This window comes from Chelonoidis abingdonii, chromosome 2, assembly GCF_003597395.2.
Source record: "Chelonoidis abingdonii isolate Lonesome George chromosome 2, CheloAbing_2.0, whole genome shotgun sequence".
NCBI lineage: Eukaryota > Metazoa > Chordata > Testudines > Testudinidae > Chelonoidis > Chelonoidis abingdonii.
This window is the reverse complement of record NC_133770.1, coordinates 197,705,056-197,726,422: the sequence shown is the minus strand read 5'-3', so window position 1 is coordinate 197,726,422 and position 21,367 is coordinate 197,705,056. Positions and strand designations below refer to the sequence as shown.

Here is a 21,367-nt window from a genome sequence, read left to right as displayed (position 1 = left end):
TAAAACTTCAGAGCCTACAAGTTCACTTAGTCCTACTTCTTGTTCAGCCAATTGCTAAGACAAACAAGTTTGTTTACATTTACAGGAGATAATGCTGTCCACTTCTTATTTACAATGTCACCTGAAAGTGAGGAACAGGCATTTGCAGGGCATGTTAGCAGCTGGCATTGGAAGGTATTTACATGCCAGATAAGCTTAACAATCATATGCCTCTTCATCCTTCCGCCACTGTTCCAGAGGACATGCTTCCATGCTGACTACGCTCGTTTAAAAAAAATGCATTAATTAAATATAGGACTGAACTCCTTTGGGGAGAATTATATGTTTCCTGATGTTTTACCCGCATTATGCCATATATTTCATGTTATAGCAGTCTCAGATGATGACCCAGCACATGTTGTTCGTGTTTTAAGAACACTTTCACTGCAGATTTGACAAAATGCAGAGAAGGTACCAATGTGAAATTTCTTAAATATGGCTACAGCACTTGACTCAAGGTTTAAGAATCTGAAATGCTTTCCAAAATCTGAAGGCTACCAAGCGTGGAGCATGCTTTCAGAAGTCTTAAAAGCCCAGCACTCTGACATGGAAACTACAGAGCCTGAACCACCAAAAAAGAAAATCAACCTTCTGCTGGTAGCATCTGATTCATAATGAAAATGAACATGCATCAGTCCACACTGTTTTGTATCATTATCTAGCAGAACCTATCATCAGTGTGGACATATGTCCTCTGGAATGACGGTTGAAGCATGAAGGGATATATTAATCTTTAGCACATCTGGCATGTATATATCTTGTGACACCGGCTATAACAGTGCCATACAAACAACTGTTCTCACATTCAGATGACATTGTAAACAAGAAGTGGACAGCATTATCTCCCGTAAATGTAAACCAACTTGTTTGTCTGAGCCATTGGCTGTACAAGAAGTAGAACTGAGTGGACTTTCAAGGCTCTAAAGATTTACATTGTTTTATTTTTGAATGCATTTTTTTTTTTTTGGTATATACTACTACATTTGTAAGTTCAGCTTTCATGATGAAGAGATTGCACTACAGTACACCTCTACCCAATATAATGCGATCTGATATAACACAAATTCGGATATAAAGCTCTAAAGTAGCGCTCTGGGGGGGAGGGGGGAGCTGCGCACTCCGGCACATCAAAGCAAGTTCGATATAACGCAGTTTCACCTATAATGTGGTAAGATTTCTTGGCTCCCAAGGACAGCGTCATATTGGGGTAGAGGTGTACTTGTATTAGATTAATTTTAAAATACTATTTCTTTTGTTTTTTACAGTGAAAGTATTTGTAATAAAAATAAATATAAAGTGAGCAGTGTACACTTTGTATTCTGTGTTGTAATTGAAATAAAAATATATAAAAATGTAGAAAACATCCAAAAATATTTAAATAAATGGTATTCCATTATTGTTTAACAGTACAATTAATCACAATTATTTTTTTTAATCGCTTGACCACCCTAGTGTAAATGCAAGTTATTAACAGCATTTGAACTTTGAGCTGAATGGCACACTAAGAATAATTTAAATAGAGTATGAGTGTTAATGAAACAAGAGGTGGTAAACTGAGTTCAGTGCAATAACAGTGATGAATTTAGCACCAAGTTTTTTCAGACTTTCAAGAACATAAATTGTGCTTTGAATCTCCTAATCTGGCTTTTAATTTGTGTCTACAAAGGCTTTTAACTTTAAGAAAATTATCCAGACATTTTTGTTGCACTTTCTTTACAAGATATACTGTAGAACCTTTTATTGCTGCTATTTAAGAATGCTCTTCACCAAAAGAAAATGAAAATATGTTTTATCCTAAAAACTCCAGGGAGTGCGGCACAGGATGTGAAGTGGTATTTTCCTTCCCATAATTTTCTTAATCTAAAAATATGAATTTGGTAGACTAATTATTTTTCAGCCTGACTTTATTATTGTTGGGTGGGGGTTCATGAGTGGGGTTGAGTAGAGAGGGGCTCTTGCATATTTTCTGTGAGCACAGTTCTTCATTTATGTCTACTGACTTTTAAATACCAAAGTCTCTAAAATTTTAAGCAGTAGGCTGTTAATGCCTCACAGACACAGGTTAGCTGCTAGAGTGAGAATGTACATCAGTAAGAAAGGGTATATATTGATAGTGGTCTGTTCTTTGGACAATGAGTGATAGATTTATCTGCATAATTCACATTGGTGTTAGTGTTGTTAGAAGTTACAGGTCAGGGTGGATTGTAATGGTGAGATTCAGTGGCCAAAAAAAGTCAATCAGAAGTCCTGTCATGATAACCATTACAATAGTACTGGAGTTTTAGTTAATAAGGATATATCAACTTTTGTATTTTAAGATGTTGACAGTGAATGATCCCTTGCACTGGGAAGTAGTGACCTCAAAACAGATTTACTCAAAGATGGAGACCCATTTGAAAACAACTTCAAAGAAAAGTTGTGGCAAAAGAAGGCAGGTAAAAGACTCACTAACATCCAGACACTAAGTGATGAAAAAGACAATATGTACTTTTTGATTTTAGAATAGTGACCAGGTAATGCAAAACAGGGAATACAAGAAATCCCTTATGGCCTGGATAATGTAAAACTTTTATTTCATTCCTGTATTTTCAGAATCTTTTTGCCAACTTTTAAAACTTTGAAAACTTACTCCTTCAGAAATTAAATATGTAGTAATGCTAATAAGGTTAACAATATTATTTAATGTAAATATTTTTGGGGGGGGTTATGAAAATAAATTTTTTGATTCCACATAAAAATCTTGTTAGGATATTCACGTACCATACAACTTATTTCTGGGATTTATTAATCCACTTTATAATGGTCATATAAATGATAATCTTCTGACTGCATGAAAGCTTCTCCTATTTGATGAAGTGTATGCAATCCATTTAGAACATCCATTTCTGCACATGTATTTTACTCTGTTTAATCATAATTCAAAGAAACTTGCAGAAAATGTAAACTCTATTTATTTCAAATACCAATACATGTAATTACAGTGAAGACTGATTAATTTTATGGTTCCATACAGTCATTTCTGTTTGCGGATAATCCAGGTATGTTACAGATTGCCACCATCTCCTTAATTCAAAGTACTGAGACATTTAAATTGAGGTGCATAGCTATCAGCGTCATTGATCATGTCAACACTTCATAAGTATCCACATAGCACTAACGAGGTATATAGTAAATGCTTTATTCTATCTTCAGTGGTGACTAGTAGCTAATGCTTGAGTGGAAGGTGCATGAATTCTTGAAATGGCCCATCAGGAGAGTTTTCTTCCTGCCCCAAGCTGTTAGTAGGTGGCTTATGCCCTGCAACACAAGATTTGTATCATTTATTATTTGTATCGTTTATTTTAATGTAGCTATGGATGATCTCATTAGTTATATAAATGTCTTATCTTTTTTAATCCTGCTAAACTCTTGGATTCAGTAATATCCTGTGACAATAAATTCTATAGGCTAGGTATGCATTGTGTAAAACATAAAAAAAAATTTCCTTTTACTGTTTTTAATTCTTTCTGTCTTTGTTTCACTTTTAATCCATTTACTCTTGTAGTATCAGAAAGGATCAATAGGAGCACCCAAATAACTTCTAGATACCATTCATAATTTTATATCCTTTATACCCCCTTTTATTTGTTTCTTCTCTGAATAAAACTGTCCTAACTTTTTCTCTCTCTTCTGATGGAAGTCTACATCCTTTTTTTTATATCTAATAACCCAAAGGAAAAGAATATTAAATATAAAGGAATACCATCCATTTATATTGTGGTAAATATTTTCAGTAGTATTTTCCGTTCTTTTTATGTTTTAACTCATAGTTTTCATTATGAGTACTTGCAAAGTGGTGGGCAGTTTCACAGCCAGGAAACATAAATAAGGTCCAAACCTCAATCCTTTTAAGACACTTCTATAATAAACACAAACAATAAATGGACTTAAAAGCACTGGAGAATAATTCCCAAATGCTTCCCTCCACCCTCACTTTAGCCAGCCAGGAGAAAAGGCACATTTTTCTTCTTAGCTCCCCTTTGACCCAGCTTTTCCCCACCTCCCTTTCATACTCCACCCGGTTGCAGCCATGTGACCAGCTGGGCCCTGAAGAGGTTGCAATGCCTTTACCTTTTCATACCACCATGGCACATAACTATAAATGCTCTAGAAAAAGACACAATTATTTCAGAACCTAGAAATGTATATGAGTATTTCAAATTATTCCTTTTAATTTACATTTGTCAACAGTAAATGTCATCTGCCATCTTGCTTGTCATTCACTTAGTTTTGTTGGGTCCCTGTGGAGTTCACCATAGTGTTTTCAAGTCTTGGCTATTCTAAATAATTTTGCAACATCTGCACATATTGCCCCCTTATAATTTTTCACTTTTTCCAGATAATTAATAAGTATATTAACCACTGATCCTAATGTGTGTTACCCAGAGTTTTCAGAACCCCCAACACTGGTAACTTAACTATTTCACTCCAGGCGGTGTGTCATAAGTAGATAGGTAAGGTAAGGGTTAATTTTCTTTTACTGTTAAGAGTTTACAAAGGGAACCAAACACCTGACCAGAGGACCAATCAGAGAACTGGATTTTTTAAAAGTCAGGGGCGGGAATTGTGTACTCTAGGTCTTTTGTTTTTCCCAGCTATGGAGGAAACATCTTTTCTGCTAACTCCTATTTCTTTCTAATATTTTCCTACAAAGTGTGAGTACAAAGGCCACAAGGCAAATAGGCTGTTATATGCTTTGTGTTGTATTTACAGGTGTGTTGATTTGCTGGACTGGTTTAAAGGGGGCTATCTTTTAAATCAGACTGTTTATTCATATTTTCTTATAAGCAAGAGCCTGTATTGATCTCTTAATGCAGTATTATTGTTTTGTATTTTCTTTCTTTTTATATAAAGTTCTTTTTTAAAACCTGGCTGAGGTTTTTGGGGTTTCTCCGGTGAGGCTACAGGAAGGGGGGGTGGAAAATCTCTTTATATTAGCTTTACTAGATTTGAATGCATCGCCTCAGGGGGAGGGTGATTTCCCTCTTTGTTTTGCCTTCAAGGAGTTAAGTACTGCATCGCCCAGGCTCACCCAGGGAAAAGGGAGGGGGAAGCGGGGGAGCAGATAACGAGGAGACAAGGGGGAAGAGCTTGTTTTCCCGTTGAGATAGGGAGACCCAGGGGTTCTGGGTCTTGGGGGTCCCCCAGGGAAAGGTTGGGGTGACTCAGGGTAACTAGGAACCCTAAATAGTCCTAGTTGGTGGCAGCGAGATAAAATCCAAGCTGGGTATAAGCTTGGGGGAGATTCACAGTAAACACTCAGATGTTGAACTCTAAGTCCAGATTTGAGACAGACGTTTATTACATGGAGGCAGCGGTATTGGGAAGTATGAATCCAAAAGCCACAAGCTACATTACTTTTCTTTTTTTCTGCTAGGGATTAGCAGGGAAAAGGGGTTGGTTTTAAAAGTAGCCAGAGAGAAGTTTTTTTCTGCCTGCTTTTAGCAGCTTGCATTTTAGCAGAGTCATTAAAGAGAACCATTACAGGTCTTTTGTTAAACAATTGGGACTTAAGTACCAGCCAGCAATCGCACACAGGTAAATACAGTAGCTTTTGTTTGGTTCAATAGCCTATCAAACAAAGCTAGAGCAAGTCAAATCAGTTGCTAGGCAGACTTCAAGGGACAGAAAGCCAGCAGTTCAAACAACAGACACCAGAGGGCACCACAACACAAGAAAACATAAACCATGAGTTCCAAAAATGCCATAAAGCAGGAACCCGCGAGACTAGAAGCAGAGGAACAAACAAAAGAAGCTGATCACAAGCGAGACATGGAAAAAAGACTACAGGAGATGGAACTAAAAGAAAGGGAGGAACAAGTCAAACTGGCAGCAGACGTTTATTACACGGTGTCAGGAATAAATCAGTAGGAACACAGTGATTCTGTCTGAGCAGTTCATTAGATCTAACCACACACAGACATAAGCAATAGGTTTAGAACATCTCAGATATTTAGCTATTTTCTGAGACATTATTGAGTAATAATGACAAGTCCGCGCTGGCCAAACACCTCCCTGCTAGGAGTAAAGATGTCAGGAAAAAATGTATCTTCCGGGACAGCTCCAGAGAACAGCTCCCAAGTACACTCTATTATGTAAACTTTTTGTAACCAGCTTCTACAAAACACAGAAGTCATAATGACCTTTACTGGCTCATCACTTTTCCTAACTTCCAATAAACTTTTAATATCTGAGGCATCTAGACTCCAGGTTGTCCATCCACATGTCTTCTTTCATTCTTAGTTATTTACTTTTCCTTTCCCCCATCCCATTCTGAGTAACAAAACTGCCAGTAGTTATGGCCTTGCTTCTGAAAGCCTGTCTCCAAATTAACCCTTAACTATGTGGTGTTCTGTTTCATTAATTATAGTGGCTGAGTACACTTAATATGCTGTCAATCTAGGGCAACATATGTATCCCCAGGACCAGCACTAGAGTTTTTCGTGCCCTAGGCACACGGCCATTTTGCCGCCCCGCGCGCCGCTCCCGCGGCTCTGGAGCTGCCGCAGCCATTTCTGCGGAGGGTCTGTTGGTCTGTGGCTCCGGTGGAGCTGCCGCAGTCATGCCTGCGGACGGTCCGCTGGTCCCACGCGGCTCCGGTGGACCTCCCGCAGGCACAGCTGCGGCAGCTCCACCGGAGCCGCGGACCAACGGACCCTTCGCAGGCATGACTGCGGCAGCTCCACCGGAGTCGCGGACCAACGGACCCTCCGCAGGCATGACTGCGGCAGCTCCACCGGAGTCGCGGACCAACGGACCCTCCGCAGGCATGACTGCGGCAGCTCCACCGGAGCCGCGGACCAACGGACCCTCCGCAGGCATGACTGCGGCAGCTCCACCGGAGCCGCGGACCAACGGACCCTCCGCAGGCATGACTGCGGCAGCTCCACCGGAGTCGCGGACCAACGGACCCTCCGCAGGCATGACTGCAGCAGGTCCACCGGAGCCGTCTGCCACCACCCCCCCCCCGGCAAAATGCCCCCCCTGAAAATCCTGGCGCTCTAGGCGATTGCCTAGTTCGCCTCAATGGAAGCGCCGGCCCTGTGTATCCCTGGGAAATCACTTTTAACCTAAGCACCGATCCTCTGAAAAATAGGCCCCTTTAAGGTATGTGAAGTTGGGCATTCAAAAGTCACTAGTTGCTCTTGGAATGCTTGGCCATTACTTTTGATTCAACATTTTTAAAGGATATTTTCAGCAGTTTTGGTTGTAATTTAATCTTCTGTTACATATGGTACATTATCCCTACATTTTGAACATTGTTTAATTGATCTACAAAATGAATGCTTATTTTCTGTTTCCTGTACTGGTCAACCAAATATCTTATATGCAGATATGACATTTGTTAGTTTAGTTGTTGGCTTAGTGTTACTCAGCACTGAGTGCATTAATTTAACTTGCTTTATTACTTATTAGCAGGAAGAAGGAGGAGGTTATTCAAAGTCAAAGAAATCCAAAACAAGTAAGCCTGCTATCTAGAATGTGGATGTAAAGGAGCATAGAAAGAAAAATCAGGTATGTCTGTGTTACAAACCTGAAAGATTCTTCTCTTTAACGCTCTATATGTCATCTTCTATTCTTAAGGATCACAATTACTTTACAAACTGTCTGTCCAAAGATTACCTTACACCAGGGATGGGCAATCTTTTTGGCTGGAGGGCCGCATTGAGGAATAGAAATTGTATGGCAGGCCATGAATGCTCATAAAATTGGAGTTGGGGTGTGGGAAGGGGTGAGGGATTTGGGGTGGGGCTGGGGATGAGGAGTTTGGGTGTAGGAGGGCAGGAGGGGGATCAGGGCTGGGGCTAGAGTGACCAGACATCCTGATTTTATCGGGACTGTCCCAATATTTGCTTGTTTGTCCCCTGTCCTGACCAATGTTAGGTCCAGACATGGGACAAACAAGCAAAGGCTCCAGAGCCCAGAAGGGTTCGCACCCTCCCCTGCCCCGACTCCGCCCCTCCTTCCCCCATTGGATCCCTCCTCAAATCCCCACCCCCCATCCCCGCCCCCTCACTGCCCTCATTGGCTCCTTCCCCAAATCCCTGCCTCTTGCCAAGCAAGCCGTGCCCAGGAGATGCAGGAGAGTGCGGGGCCAGGGTGCGTGCGAGTCCGACCTGGCCCTGAGCAGGCAGAACTCGGGCGCGGTACCTGGAGAGAGAGTAGGGGGGCAGCCCGCGGGACCAGGCAGCAGCTGTTCTCCCCACCTGGGCAGTGGGACTCGGTAGCAGCCGCTGCTGCAGCTCCAACTGCCGCGGGGGGAGGAAGCGGCCGCTGGCCAAGCTCGGTGGCTGCAGCTCTGGCGCCCACGAACCCCCTGAGCTAGGGCCTGCTGTGGGGACCCAGCAGCACGCATGCTGAGCCCAGCCCCTGGCCAGTCGCATCTGGGCTGGCTGCCCAGCTTGTGCAATCCCGCGGCGGAGGCATCGGCAGCCCAGCCCCATTTCCCTGCGGGACCCGAGCGGGATGTGGGGCTGGGGCCTACTGCCCCCACTCCGGGGCCGCCTGCGGGATTGCACCAGCTGGGCAGCCGGCCCAGACGCGACTGGCCAGGGGCGGGGCGCAGCGTGCGCGCTGCTGGGTCCCCGCAGCAGGCCCTAGCTCAGGGGGTTCGTGGGTGCCAGAGCTGCAGCCGCCAAGCTTGGCCAGCTGCTGCTTCCTCCCCCCGCGGCAGTTGGAGCTGCAGCAGCGGCTGCTCCCGAGTCCCACTGCCCAGGTGGGGAGAACAGCCTCCGCCTGGCCCCGCAGGCCACCCCCTACTCTCCCTCCAGGTACTGTGCCCGGGTCCTGCCTGCTCGGGGCCGGGCCAGACTCTCACTCAACCCAGCCTCGCACCCCCTCAGTCTTCTAGGCCTCCCTCCAGCACTTGCGGAGGGAGGAGGAATCGGGGGTGGAGGATTTTTTTTTTTTTTGCTCTGCCGCCATTTTTTCCCCTCTGCCCCTGCCCCCCCGCATCCCAATATTTGACCTGGGTGATCTGGTCACCCTAACTGGGGCGGGGGTGCGGACTCTGGGATGGGCTGGGGATGAGAAGTTTGGGGTGCAGACGGTGCTGGGATTGAGGGGTTTAGAAAGTGGGATCTGGGATGGGGCAAGGGCTTGGGGTGTAGAGAAAGGCTCAGGGGTGAAGGCTCCAAGCGGCGCTTACCTCAAGCGACTCCCATAAGCAGTGGCATATCCCTTCTCCGGCTCCTACGTGTGGAGTGGCCCCCGACCCTGCTAGCCGTGGAGCAGGGCCATGTGACTGCTTCTGGGAGCCGCATGGTGTGGCTCCCGATCCTGTGCCCTGGAACGGGGCCATGCTGTGGCTTCTGGGAGTTGCATGGTGCACCCCTGCCGCCCCGGCTGGAGCGCCGGAGTGGGGCAAGTCCCAGACCCTGCTCCCCAGCGGGAGTTCACTTAAAACAGCTAGTGGGCCATAGTTTGCCCACCCCCGCCTTATATAAGAACCTAAATGCTAAGGTAAAATACTAACATACAACAAAGCCAGAATTCTTGGTTTCTTTAAACACTTGCAAATAAGAGGTCTTTTCATTTTGCTTGTCTGGCCTTTTCTGGCAAACAAGCTGTACATTCAATTATAAAAGATTCCTGCCCTTAGAAGTGCTTAGACTTGGCTTAAACTCACATATGATTGGATACGTTTTCTTTTTTTCCCCCAAACCAAATGAAACCTAGTTTCTGTGAGTTGCTGAGTGCAGTTTTTAACCTAAGTTATAGTTAAAATCACAGGACCGTATCCAGCTGAAGTTTTGTGCATCATTTCCTGTAAGGGTGAGCATGATAGCTTGGCACTCGGGCAGCAATAAGTCCTAATAAAAGGACAAACTGGCCTGCCATGCAAAATATTAAAGATTATACAGTTCTACAGTCAGAAGACTGAGATACCAGTGCTTAGAATGTGGGGGGGTTATGTTAGTATTAGTTTTTGAGGGAAGAATATTCTTGTACATTAAGGATGCAAAGAGCATGCTAGAAAAAGGACAGTTTTACTCATGCAGCCAGTTAAAAGTTATCAACCAAAACTTACAAGAGGGAGCAGACTCTGTGGTTAATTATCATAGAAGTAAATGAGTCCAAAATAAAAATATCAAAGTAATAAACAAAAAAGGGAAATGAATCGCATAGGTCATGGCTGGACCAAAAGTACAGTGTATACGTCAGGGGTAGGTAATCTATGGCACGGGTGCCAAAGGTGGCACATGAGCTGATTTTCAGTGGCACTCACACTGGCCGGGTCCTGGCCACCAGTCCAGGAGACTCTGCATTTTAATTTAATTTTAAATGAAGCTTCTTAAACATTTTAAAAACCTTATTTACTTTACATACAATAATAGTTTAGTTATATATTATAGACTTATAGAAAGAGACCTTCTAAAAACATTAAAATGTATTATGGGCACGTGAAACCTTAAATAAGAGTGAATAAATGAAGATTCGGCACATTGCTTCTGAAAGGTTGCCGACCTCTGGTATACGTCATACAAACAAATGGGAATCACAGAGCCTTAAAGACAAAAACACTTGAAGAATGTTTCCTTTTTAATTCAGTTTCTGGTTTCAGCATAAGTGATGATAGCCAGGCATTCAATCTCTGTCAAGCAGTGCATTTCATGCCTCTTTGTTCCCTGAGGTGGATTCATTCCCTGAAATGACATGAACATCATCAACTCTTTATTCTGCCTGGGGAAAGCCCATTCCCTGGATGAGCATACCCTGGTATGTAGTGCCTTCAGACCTCAGGTCCTCACCCAGCCCAGTCTTTAGATGTGATATTTGGTTAGTTGTTTGCCCCTGAGAAGGAACAGAGTAGTTCAGCTTCAAAAGCCAGCAACTGAGGCATGTCACCACCAAAAAGAAAATCTGTCCTAAGAAGATTCAACATCCTTGTCTGTAGTGCTGAAGTCTGTGAGTGGCCCTGAGGCCTCAGTACCAAAGATGTTTGCTCTGAGATGTGAGATTAGCATTGTCAAAAGTTTGTACTGAAGCTGATTTAAACTTTTTATTATGTGTGTACCAGTAGGGCCCTGCGTTCCCAAGCAGGATCAGGGCCACGTTGTGATAAGTGCTGTATAAACACACAAAAAGGAACAGTCTTTGTCCCAAATTGTTTAAAATATAATGATTTCTAAGGATCCTGTTAGTGTGTGTTCTTCCTCAATGCTGGGAGCTGCCTAAAGAAGCTTACTGAGAAATTAATCCTTATCAGTGTAGTGATGCCAGAGTGTCTGGCCCTAAAAAGTCTTGGTCTGTAACTTCTTTTTATAGTGTACTGTCTTGTTGTTGTGCCATTGTTGTACCCATATTCAGCACTTACAAATGCTTGTTTGTATTTGACATTTGTTCTCTTGAGATTTACTCCTGAGCCTTTAAAGTTGATCATGCAGCAATATATTGAGATGAGATGTTTTTAAAATAAAATAATTGTTGTCTGCAGGACGAGGTTGGCTTCACAACTTATCACTATATAAACATTTTTATTTACAATTTCCTTACAGAAAGGGGACAGTTTTTCTGCTGATTAGGAGCCAACATCCATAACTTCCAGTATCTGTTACAGAAAATCACAGATATGTTTCTGATTTTCTTCTCACTTTTTTGTTTTTGGAAATCAGGAGTATCTCCACTAAAGTCAATAGAGTTACACTGCTGTAAGACCAGTGTGAAAGGAGCATCAAGCACAGTATTTAATAAATCTTGTTCACTATATATAATATCACCTTCCTTTGAGAGCGGGACTCAGGCCTTTCCTTGGGACAATAGGAGAAGTTAAGGATTAAGAGTTAAATTTAACTAACTTTATTGACTTTTTTATAGTTTACCTATAGTTTTGTATGACCAAAATTTTTAACAATGGTTTATAGACCATTTCAGCCACTTTTAATTCATTTTCTAAGATACAAATTAAATTGGGAGCTGTTCAGTATTCCACTTAGTCTTTTATAGAAGGAAGTGAATTGCAATTGTTTTCTGAGTCATAAAACTGATGCTGGAAAGGAAGTTGGGCTTGTAGGGTAGGTCAGGAGAGGTGCAGAAGGTTCTTAACAGAAGGAAGGGAAAAGGTTACAAGTATAAAAGGAGTTAGAGCAATAATTATATTAAAAATAGCAGAACATATCTTCCCAAACTGCTCTGTGAATTGCACTTGATTCTCAAAGCACTTCCTGTTCTTCTGCAGAAATCTGCCTTTTCACATGGAGCTGGTTTTCTTTCTTGGTTTTAGTTGCTGAATTTCATTTAAAGAAGCTTAAAATAAATTAAATACTTTCAAAATATTACTTTTCCATTGAAGCAATTGCTACAGATACCATAGGTATATTAGTGATTATGAATGGGAGAGAAGGGGATTCACATGATCACAAATGGAAAGGAAATTAATTTCATCAGTAAGGCTATGTTTTAGTCACAAGTATTTTTAGTAAAAGTCACGGACCCATCATGAGCAGTAAACAAAAATTCCCGGCCCATGACCTGTCCATGACTTTTACTATATATCCCTGACTAAAACTAGGGGTGGGAGAGGGCAGTGGTGCACGGCCCAAGACCCCTGCTGGTGGTGGAGTGGGTTGGCAGGGCTGGCAGGCTCCCTACCTGACTCCACACCTCCCGCCAGCAGTAGCAGCAGAGTTTGGATGTGGGAGGGTTGGAGCACAGGATGGGGTGAGGTGGCTCTGGGGGGCGCTTACCTGGGCAGCTCTGTGGAAGCGGTGACATCCCCCTCGGTCAGCTGCTAGGTGGAGGCATGGCCAGGCAGCTTGGCGTGCTGCCTCCATCCAGAGCACTGGCTTCGCAGCTCCCATTGGCCAATTACTTACTGCTAAATTTGATTATCCAGTCCATCTGGTCATCAACGCAGGATTTTTGTGATTTAACATTACATATGTAATTACTAAAATACATCAATTTTCCCCCCATGATGCCATTTTTGCAGTGTCCTGTTGATACTGTTACCCCTTTTGACCTAACTGGCTAGCCAAATTCAGGGTGTTGCAGGTTATTCCAGTCACGGTGACCAACATTTTCAAAGTAATTTAAGGGAGATTTGGGTTGGGAAGCTGTGGAGGAGTTGAGTGAGCCTGCACCACACTCACCTTGTAGCAGCGGCTCCTTGTCTCACAGGGCTGATCCGGCTCCCCACTCCATCCCTTTCACTCTGGCTACAGTATGCACTACTGAAACAGCCTGTTGTATGCCTTTCCATTAAGCATTTGCATCTTTAGAAACATTATTGCCAATATATAAGGTGGGATCTTTAATCTGAATATGAGTACTATTTCCATTTTGTATTCTGTAAAAATAATTGCATGCTGGTTGCATCTATTCTTCCCTCCCACACTGAGCTAAAGTTTTAGCAAATTAAATCTATATATAGGATTGTTTATTTTGATGCTTTTAAACCTTTACTATTGCTCTAAATCCTCTTTTAGAAATGTATGCAGGGGGACAAAGCTGTCAATATTAACTTTTCATTGCAAAGTGCACCATTTTTGGAGTGCTGGCAGAGAAGATTAAAATAACTTGCTCTTTTCTGAGAGCATTATATTCCTCAGACAGTTTCTGGTTTGAAAGCTGAGGAGGGGAGGAGGAAGAAGTCCCTCAAACCTATCATAATAACTGACCAAATCTCAGTGTCACAATGAACTGAGGCCCCAGCCCATCAATGGCCCTCTCCACCTAGTTCTGACTCCAATCCAGAAGACCTAGGCCCTCCAGATCTATGTCAAACCCAGCTTCACTCTCCTTTCTGACCTTTTCCCCCAAAGCCCAACCCAAGCCCCTTCTCCCTCCTTCCCCCACACTGAGCTCGCTGCAGGGGAAGGCATCAGACACCTCCACCCCCAGTGTGCCCTGCTTTCCCCAGCTCCACTCCTCTTGGGCTGTCCATCTCTCTCTCATATACCCACAATTCCTATCTCAGTGAATAGCAAGCCAGCATCATTCCAGTTTTACAAAGTATGCACCAGTGGAGTCACTTAATGTTGAGCTATGTGATCCCAGATGTCAGCACCAATGACCCCCCATTCCAGTGACAACTGACGCTCTCTAGCCACAGCAAGCAGGCAGAGCCTTGCCTGTGTAGTCTCCTGCAATGACCTCTTCCTGGCCTTGGCACCACCAGATGACCTGTCCTGAATTCCCCTTTCTACATTGTGGGAGATAACATTATTAAATCAGGAGTTTTTTGTTACACACCAGGAGACTTGTTCAGTCTGGTTCCAATTAGGAGAAATTGGTGAGAGTCAGGTATTTTATTTAGGCAATTTTATTTATTTACAAAGACAAAAAAGTTCTGTTTACCTGACCACAGAAGGAATCAAACAGCAGGCAACAGAGTCCTTGCTCAAAGATCCAGACCTCTTTCAGTCTGCAGGCTGATCCAAAACCTCTGTCTAGGCTTTTCTCCGGGCCCAATTACGAGCACTTCTGTTACTGTCTGCTTGGCTTACTGGCTGCCTCTGTCCTGCTTTTCCCTCACACGCTTACACACCTCTGCCCAAACAGTGCCCAGCAAAAGCCCTCCACCTCCATTGTTCAAACTCCTGGTGAACTCACATATGCCATGATTTTAGGTGGGAGGTTTCTCAACTGTCTCTCACAATTGCAGCTGTTACATTTAACCCATAATGTCAAGGTTTAACCCAACCCACAAGAAAACCGGAAAAAAGTGCTATACAGTTGACCATTACGAGGTGCTGAAGAGTGGTTTCTTCATCTCCCTTCTCCCACTTTTCTGTACAGCCACGTGTGTCACCACCCTACCTGGTCTCCTCTGGTCTAGTGAGTCTGACTACAATGCTGTTCCACAACCAGCGAACCTCCAAGCAGCCACACAACAACTGGTTGTAACCTTTATGTGGGACTGTTAATCATTAATTAAATATGCACTCAAAACCAGATCTACAAAGTAGAATAAAAATGATTATAGATACCCATCCACCATTGGTGTACGAAAGCACAGAACTTCTTTATTCTCATTTTACATAATGAGCCATTGTAATTAGTACATTATAAATGTTGACTTCATAAATAGAATCCAAACTAATGTTGAAGCAGAAATAGTGACATTTGCTTGTAAGTTGACAGTGTAGTTCTCTTTTGTAAACTGAACTTTTGTTTTGTGTTTTTGGAGTTTGAATTCTCAGAAGAGGATTAAAATTAAGGATTGCAGCTCTAATGGTGTTATGTTCTGAGGTGCAATTCAGACCAGTGAGAGGTTGTGTCACCACTTGTCCTAACCTTGAGTGCCTTAAAATGCTCTGCTGCTATAGCTCAATGTCTGGATGTTCCCAGCTAGCATACAAGCATGCACTGAGCAGCCATGCTTCAATCATTCTGACTACAGCAGCCTGCTTGTTACACCGCAGTCACCTTCTGGACTCCCCCAGCCTTTGATACTATTAGTTAAGTGACCCCAACACACCCTGTCGTAGCTTCCTACTCAGATTTGAACCTTAGCGTTCATAAAATGAGAAGCTAGCATGAACCCTCTAAGCTTAATTACTAGCTTAGATCTGATATCGCTGCCACCAGCCAAGGATTCCAGGGCTTGGCTCCCTCTGGTCTCCAAACCGACTTGGGGACCCAAAGGACTCAGAGGCCCGGTACTCACACCAAAGAGAAACAACCTCCTCCCCTTGTCTCCTCTTACTCATCCCTGGCTCCCCTCCTGGTTATCCTGGACGTAACTGCTACTTAAACTCCTCTGACTTTCAAACAGAGAGAGACAATTCACCTTTCCCCCGCCCCTCCTCTTCCTCTTGGAGGCTGCACAGATTCACCCTCGTAAAATTCTAACACAAAGAGAATTATCCCATTCCCATTCTGTCCTAGGCCTACCCAGAGAAACTCAAACAGGTCGTTTAAAAAGAAAGCTTTATATTAAAAAGAAAGAAAGACAGACATTAAACATGGTTCTCTCAGTACAAGCGTTGACAATACACAGGGTCAATTGCTTAAAGAAAAATGAAAGAAACAACCTTATTCACAAAAGAAATACAATTTAAACTTCCAGCAACTACACACATGTAAATACAAAAACAATATAAAAACCTATATTGTCTTATACCTGTACTTACAACTGGGAAACAGAAGATTAGAAGCTTGACGATAGAAAGATCCCTCTCATAGCCGAGAGACAGACAAAAGACCCACACCCAAAACATTCCCTCCCTGAGCTTTGAAAAATCCGGTTTCCTGATTGGTCCTCTGGTCAGGTGTTTGGTTTCCTTCGTTAACCCTTTATAGGTAAAAGAAACATTAACCCTTAGCTATCTGTTTATGACACACCCCCACTCCCAAATTTCCCCAAAACTATCTGTCCAGCCCTCTCCTGGAACATTCAGAGGAGTAATAAGTTCCATTGCTCCTTTAAAGAGAGAAAAGCACAGAAGTTTGTTGATTTAACTGGAGTTAATAATCACTTCAAGTCAACACAGTACTCAAACTGTGGTCCTAAAACTTATTTGATCACACCCCTCTTTGTGTTTGTAGTAGTTTATGCCCTCCACTTACCACACAAGTTCATATACTGATGAAAAAATCAACATGCAATTTTCACTAAATATTAAAAACAGTAAGGTATTGATTCAAAGAGAATCAATGATCCATAGTAATAGGAGCAAAAGCAAAACTGTGATTGTGGTTGATGCTTACAATTAAATGTGTACATTACGTCATAGCAAAGAGATTAATGTACAGATGGCAATGACTTTGTATAATGGTATGCAAGCGTAACAAAAATCTGTCAAAATGCACAGCACCATCTAGAGTGAAATGTACAGCACCATTCGTAAATGCATGACACAGTAAATTCATGGTCCATCCCAAACCGCTCAACAGGCTGCAATGTCACACAAATCACTTTTCCACATCAATAGTTAGCAGCAGATAAATAAAGAGAAGGAGGACCTGATATGTCTTCAGGAATCATCTTTGCTAGTTATTCATTGCTGTGGGTAAAATGTGTGCAGTAAGTTTTTTATTCCTAAGGCTTCTCACACACCCCACAATACATTCTGTTTGAGAACCTCTGAAAAAGTAAAACAAGTTTATTAACCAAAAGAGAGAGGTTTTAAACAAGTTTAAGTACAAGGGATAAAGGCAGAAATGGCTACAAGCAAATAAAAGTAAAATATGCTTGCTTCTTTGAGTGCTTGCAAACGTTCATTCCACTGTAGGTGTGTGCACACACCGAGCTCAATCACTGGAATTTTTTCCCTCACTTGTACTCATTAGGTCAGTTCTGCTGCCCCTTAGAGCCATGCGCTCACAGCATCAGTATAAGGGGCCCGACCAATCCCACGCCCCTCAGTTTCTTCTTACCGCCCAGGACTATCGGTGGAACTGCTCTCCTTGCTATGGCAAGCTGTTCTCAGTGGTCTTAGTTTGTCTTCATTTCTTCATATTGTATATACTTAGAGTGTAAATAATTGTTAGTTTAGTTAGATAGTTGATGCTTCTCTGTCAGTGGAGTTTCATCCGTTCACAGTACTGAGGCATGTCTCGGTCACCAGGCTTTAAGTGACCTGCATTCTATTTGCCTAAAGTGCTTGGGTGAGGCTCACATTGGAGATCACTGTCAGATCTCCTGTGAGTTTAAATCTTGTACAAAAAATGACTGGGAGGCCTGGTTAAAGTTCCTATTTGTGGAAGTGGCACTCAGACCTTCCTCCAAGCCAAGCCAGTCGGATTTGGAACCGAGTATCTCAGCATTAGTGCAGAGTGCTCCTTCCACCATTCAGGATTTCCAGCACTGTTTGCAATCCCCTGGTGCCAAGTAAGAAGCATAAGAAGCAGTTGGCCAAGACGGGACATTCCCCAACTCCAAGGAAGTCCAGGCACAGGGAACAGAGTGGAGTGCGAGCTAAGTCAGACCACTCTTCTGCCTCAGCATCACAGGCAGCACTATTGACTCCAGCATGCATGCATGCGTCGTTGACTCCAGTCCCGGATGAGCTGTCAGCATCAGAAGAACAGCGCAGCACCAGCACCAACACAGTGCCGTCTGCTCCAGAGACCTGCTGGTATTCTCAGTACTGCTGTCACTGGCAGTACAAGAGGTGGTGGCAGCATTGATGGGCAGGAGGGAGCATGTAGCCTCCAGCTGCTGTCTGGTTCTGGATTCGGTGGTACTGTCTACAAGGAAACCATCCTTGCTGACCCTGGTGCAAGCCTCCGATTTCCAGCACTGGTAGGAACTACGTCTCCATAGTCCCTGGAGGAGGGCTTATCATCAGATTCGGAGGTTGGGTCGCACTCCTCTCATCCTAGGAGTCGCCCTTGTTATCCCTCCAGTCATCCCTACCCACTGTGGACCCTGGCTTGGCTGAGTGATCACTAGCCTATGCCAATGCAGTGCCCCTTTTAGAACCTGTGGGAATTGGTCCTGATGCCAGGACCCCATTTGAGATGCTATTACTTGGTGGCCTCCAAGAAAAGGTTGCCTCTGTCCTATTGGGCAGCGCCTGACCTGGACCTTAGGGAGTAGAGGTGCATTGCAGGCAGAGCCATGGGGGAAGACAAGGGGGAGCTGGGCCTCATTGTCTAGTATAGGCGGGGCCACGGTCTGGGCACTAGTGGCACACCCACTTCTCAGGAGGTTCAGGGAGCTGTGCTCCAAAGGCAGCAGGCCAGCGCACCTCCAAAGGGAAGTGTGCCACATCTGGCAATTCTTGCCCCATTTTCGGAGGCTTAGCCTCCCCAAGCCTCTTATACCCACCGCCCATGCACGAATCCCTCCTACTGTCTTTTGGCGTTGGCCGGAAAAAGAATTGAGGGGACATGGGGTTGACTGGACCCTTTATACCGGCGCTAGGAGTGTCCAGCACCAAGCAAGGTGCTGGTTTCCCTTGTCTTCCTAAGTGGGAGATAACTGGGACTTCTGTGCCCCTCTCTTTTATAGTCCAGTGAACTTTTGAAATGTATCCTTCTCAAAATTTAGTGCCCCTGCTGTGAGGAAAGGTGCGCTGGCGTCTGATGGAGAAGGTTTCCTGATGGTTTCTGCCCCAATGGTGCTTTCCAGAATGTGCATTGATCTGTCCCTGCAGCCTCCGATATGCCAATGAATGGCCACTTGACTGTGATTGCCAATTGTCTGTGGTTACACCTGAATGGAGGCTCTGGCCTTTTCTGTGTCTGGAGAAAAACCTGTTTCCCACTTCCCAGACTTATCTGGATCAAACACATTTTAGGAACATCATAGAGAGGGAATTCATAACTTCACACATACAACTAACACATGCATTTTACAGTGATATTAATTACCAGTGTGTTATTAGCTTTCATATTTGTACAAACATTATTACAGAAGTATGTAGGGTGTGAATACAGAGGTGTCTAGGATCACAAATGGGCATTGTGATCTCTACTCTGTTTTCTTTAGTGTAAGTGGTACCTGGTACAAGATAAAAAAAATGAACATTAAATACTTTTCAATACAACGAAGTCACTGTTCAAATTTCCTCTCTTGACAGTTCAAGTTAATAAGCCTCAAAAATGGATTTGCACATTTAGTTAATTATATGGGGGTAAATTCCATTATTTTTATCTAAAACTTGTCACTTACAGAGATTAAGTATTAAAATACCTGCTAGCAAATTTAATCTTTCTCCCAAGCCGTTTGTCAGTTTAAGGTCACAATCCTTGTGACAATTATTTTTTGCTCTTTGTCCAACCCCCCAGTCCTCTTTCCTTCTTTAGTAAACTTACAAAATGCTAAATAAGTTATTCTCTTTGTCTATATAATGGCTTGAAACGAAATCACCAATATATTTCTTGGGGGACTAATCTGATTCTAAGTTTGATGCCAGAATCCTTAACTCTCATGGTTTCTAATGAGTTTCACTTCTTTGGAATGAACATCACTGTGTAAAAGATTTATCTATGTCCAGTTGTTGATAGCTTCCCCAGCAAATCACAAGAGAGATGGATATCTGCCAGAGACATTTGTGTAATTGTATCAGAATAAATGTTACTAAGATGAGATACTGTATGGGTTTTTACTGTATGGATTATTACATTCTGTCTCCCCCAATATGCTTTTTAATACTTTGAACACTTATGTATGAAATAGAAGAAAATAAGAAACTAGTGTCACAATGCTAGCTCCTATAACTTTTTGAGGCATTGTAGCTCAACGTTTAAGTGAAGTGAACACACTCTTTCACCTTGGGACTGATTCTGTCGGAGTCTAATGTGAACATTTTGGTATATATCATTTTAATATAGCTTTGTCAGGATGGTCTTTTTTCTTAAAGACATTTTTGATTTTGTGAGGATTCTATTTAATTGGCATTTTAATTTGTTTAGGCACAGGACAGAACAGATGTCATTGTTGGCATTTGTCTCATCGTGTGGAGAGGAACTTTTCTGCCAGAACCATAAGGAAGTTTGTTTATTTGTTTGTTTCCATGTTTGTTTTCCACCTCATTTTTTTTCTTTTTTAATGATAAAGAGTCATCAGCATAGTTTCAATTTATCTATGCCAGTTCCCAGAGGTAACTGGGCACTTGAACAGAATCTGACTTACACACAAATTAAAAAAACTAGGGCCCAAGTAAGTCCACAGAACTGGAAGTGAAATCACATTTGTGACTGCTGAACATTAGAATGCAAAAGCACTTTTCAGATACTGCAGAACAGTCATCCCTACACAGTTCTGACTACATTTCCGCAGTGAAACAATTAAACAAGATGGGCTGCAGAGTGGTTACGTTTCCTTTCTGCTAAATTATCAGTTATTGTTATATCTGACTTAGTTGCTGGGAGCTCTCATCCCATAAATGTTCCTTGTCTCCATGCACTTACATTCCAACTGATTGCCTTAGAGGTTATTTTGAATTGTTTTTATATTTTAAAAAGTGCATGTTCTCATTTTGTGCGTTCTATTATGTTACTCTAAATCCAGGAAAATAAAAGTTATTGTAGATCCAGTTAGCTCAGTTTAAAATAAATTATAGAATAATCCACCACTGGTAAATTGTCATGAATATCTATCAGCCCGGGGGGAAGAACTATTAGCCCACCTGTATTAGTTAATGTATTTTTGTGTGTATGATATTGAAGAGAAGAAAACTGTTGTTGCTTTGGGGGGGGGATGGGGACATGGGGGATGATGTTGATGCTATTGAATGGGATGTAAAAAGATAGGAGAAACAGTGCTACTGCTGCTGCTTTACCAGGGATATGAAGGTGTTGAAATGCGTTGAGTGGTGCGTGAACTGCTGGCTCAGGGAGGCCAGCCCCCAGCCCCACCTCCTCCATAGACCCCCTCATCGGAGGCCAGAGCTCC

The 21,367-nt window shown here is 42.9% G+C and overlaps 1 protein-coding gene across 1 annotated transcript in view; it reads left to right on the top strand.

Annotated features, from left to right (window-relative positions):
• The window catches only part of C2H18orf63 (chromosome 2 C18orf63 homolog), a 38,728-nt gene extending 17,727 nt beyond the window's left edge, over positions 1–21,001 (top strand). Inside the window, exons 12-14 of the mRNA XM_032771683.2 lie at positions 2,358–2,470; positions 7,495–7,593; positions 20,386–21,001. Coding sequence (XP_032627574.1) covers positions 2,358–2,470; positions 7,495–7,570 — 189 coding nt within the window. The 3' untranslated portion in view covers positions 7,571–7,593; positions 20,386–21,001. The remainder of the gene's footprint in view (positions 1–2,357; positions 2,471–7,494; positions 7,594–20,385) is intronic.
• Positions 21,002–21,367: the final 366 nt, after the last annotated feature.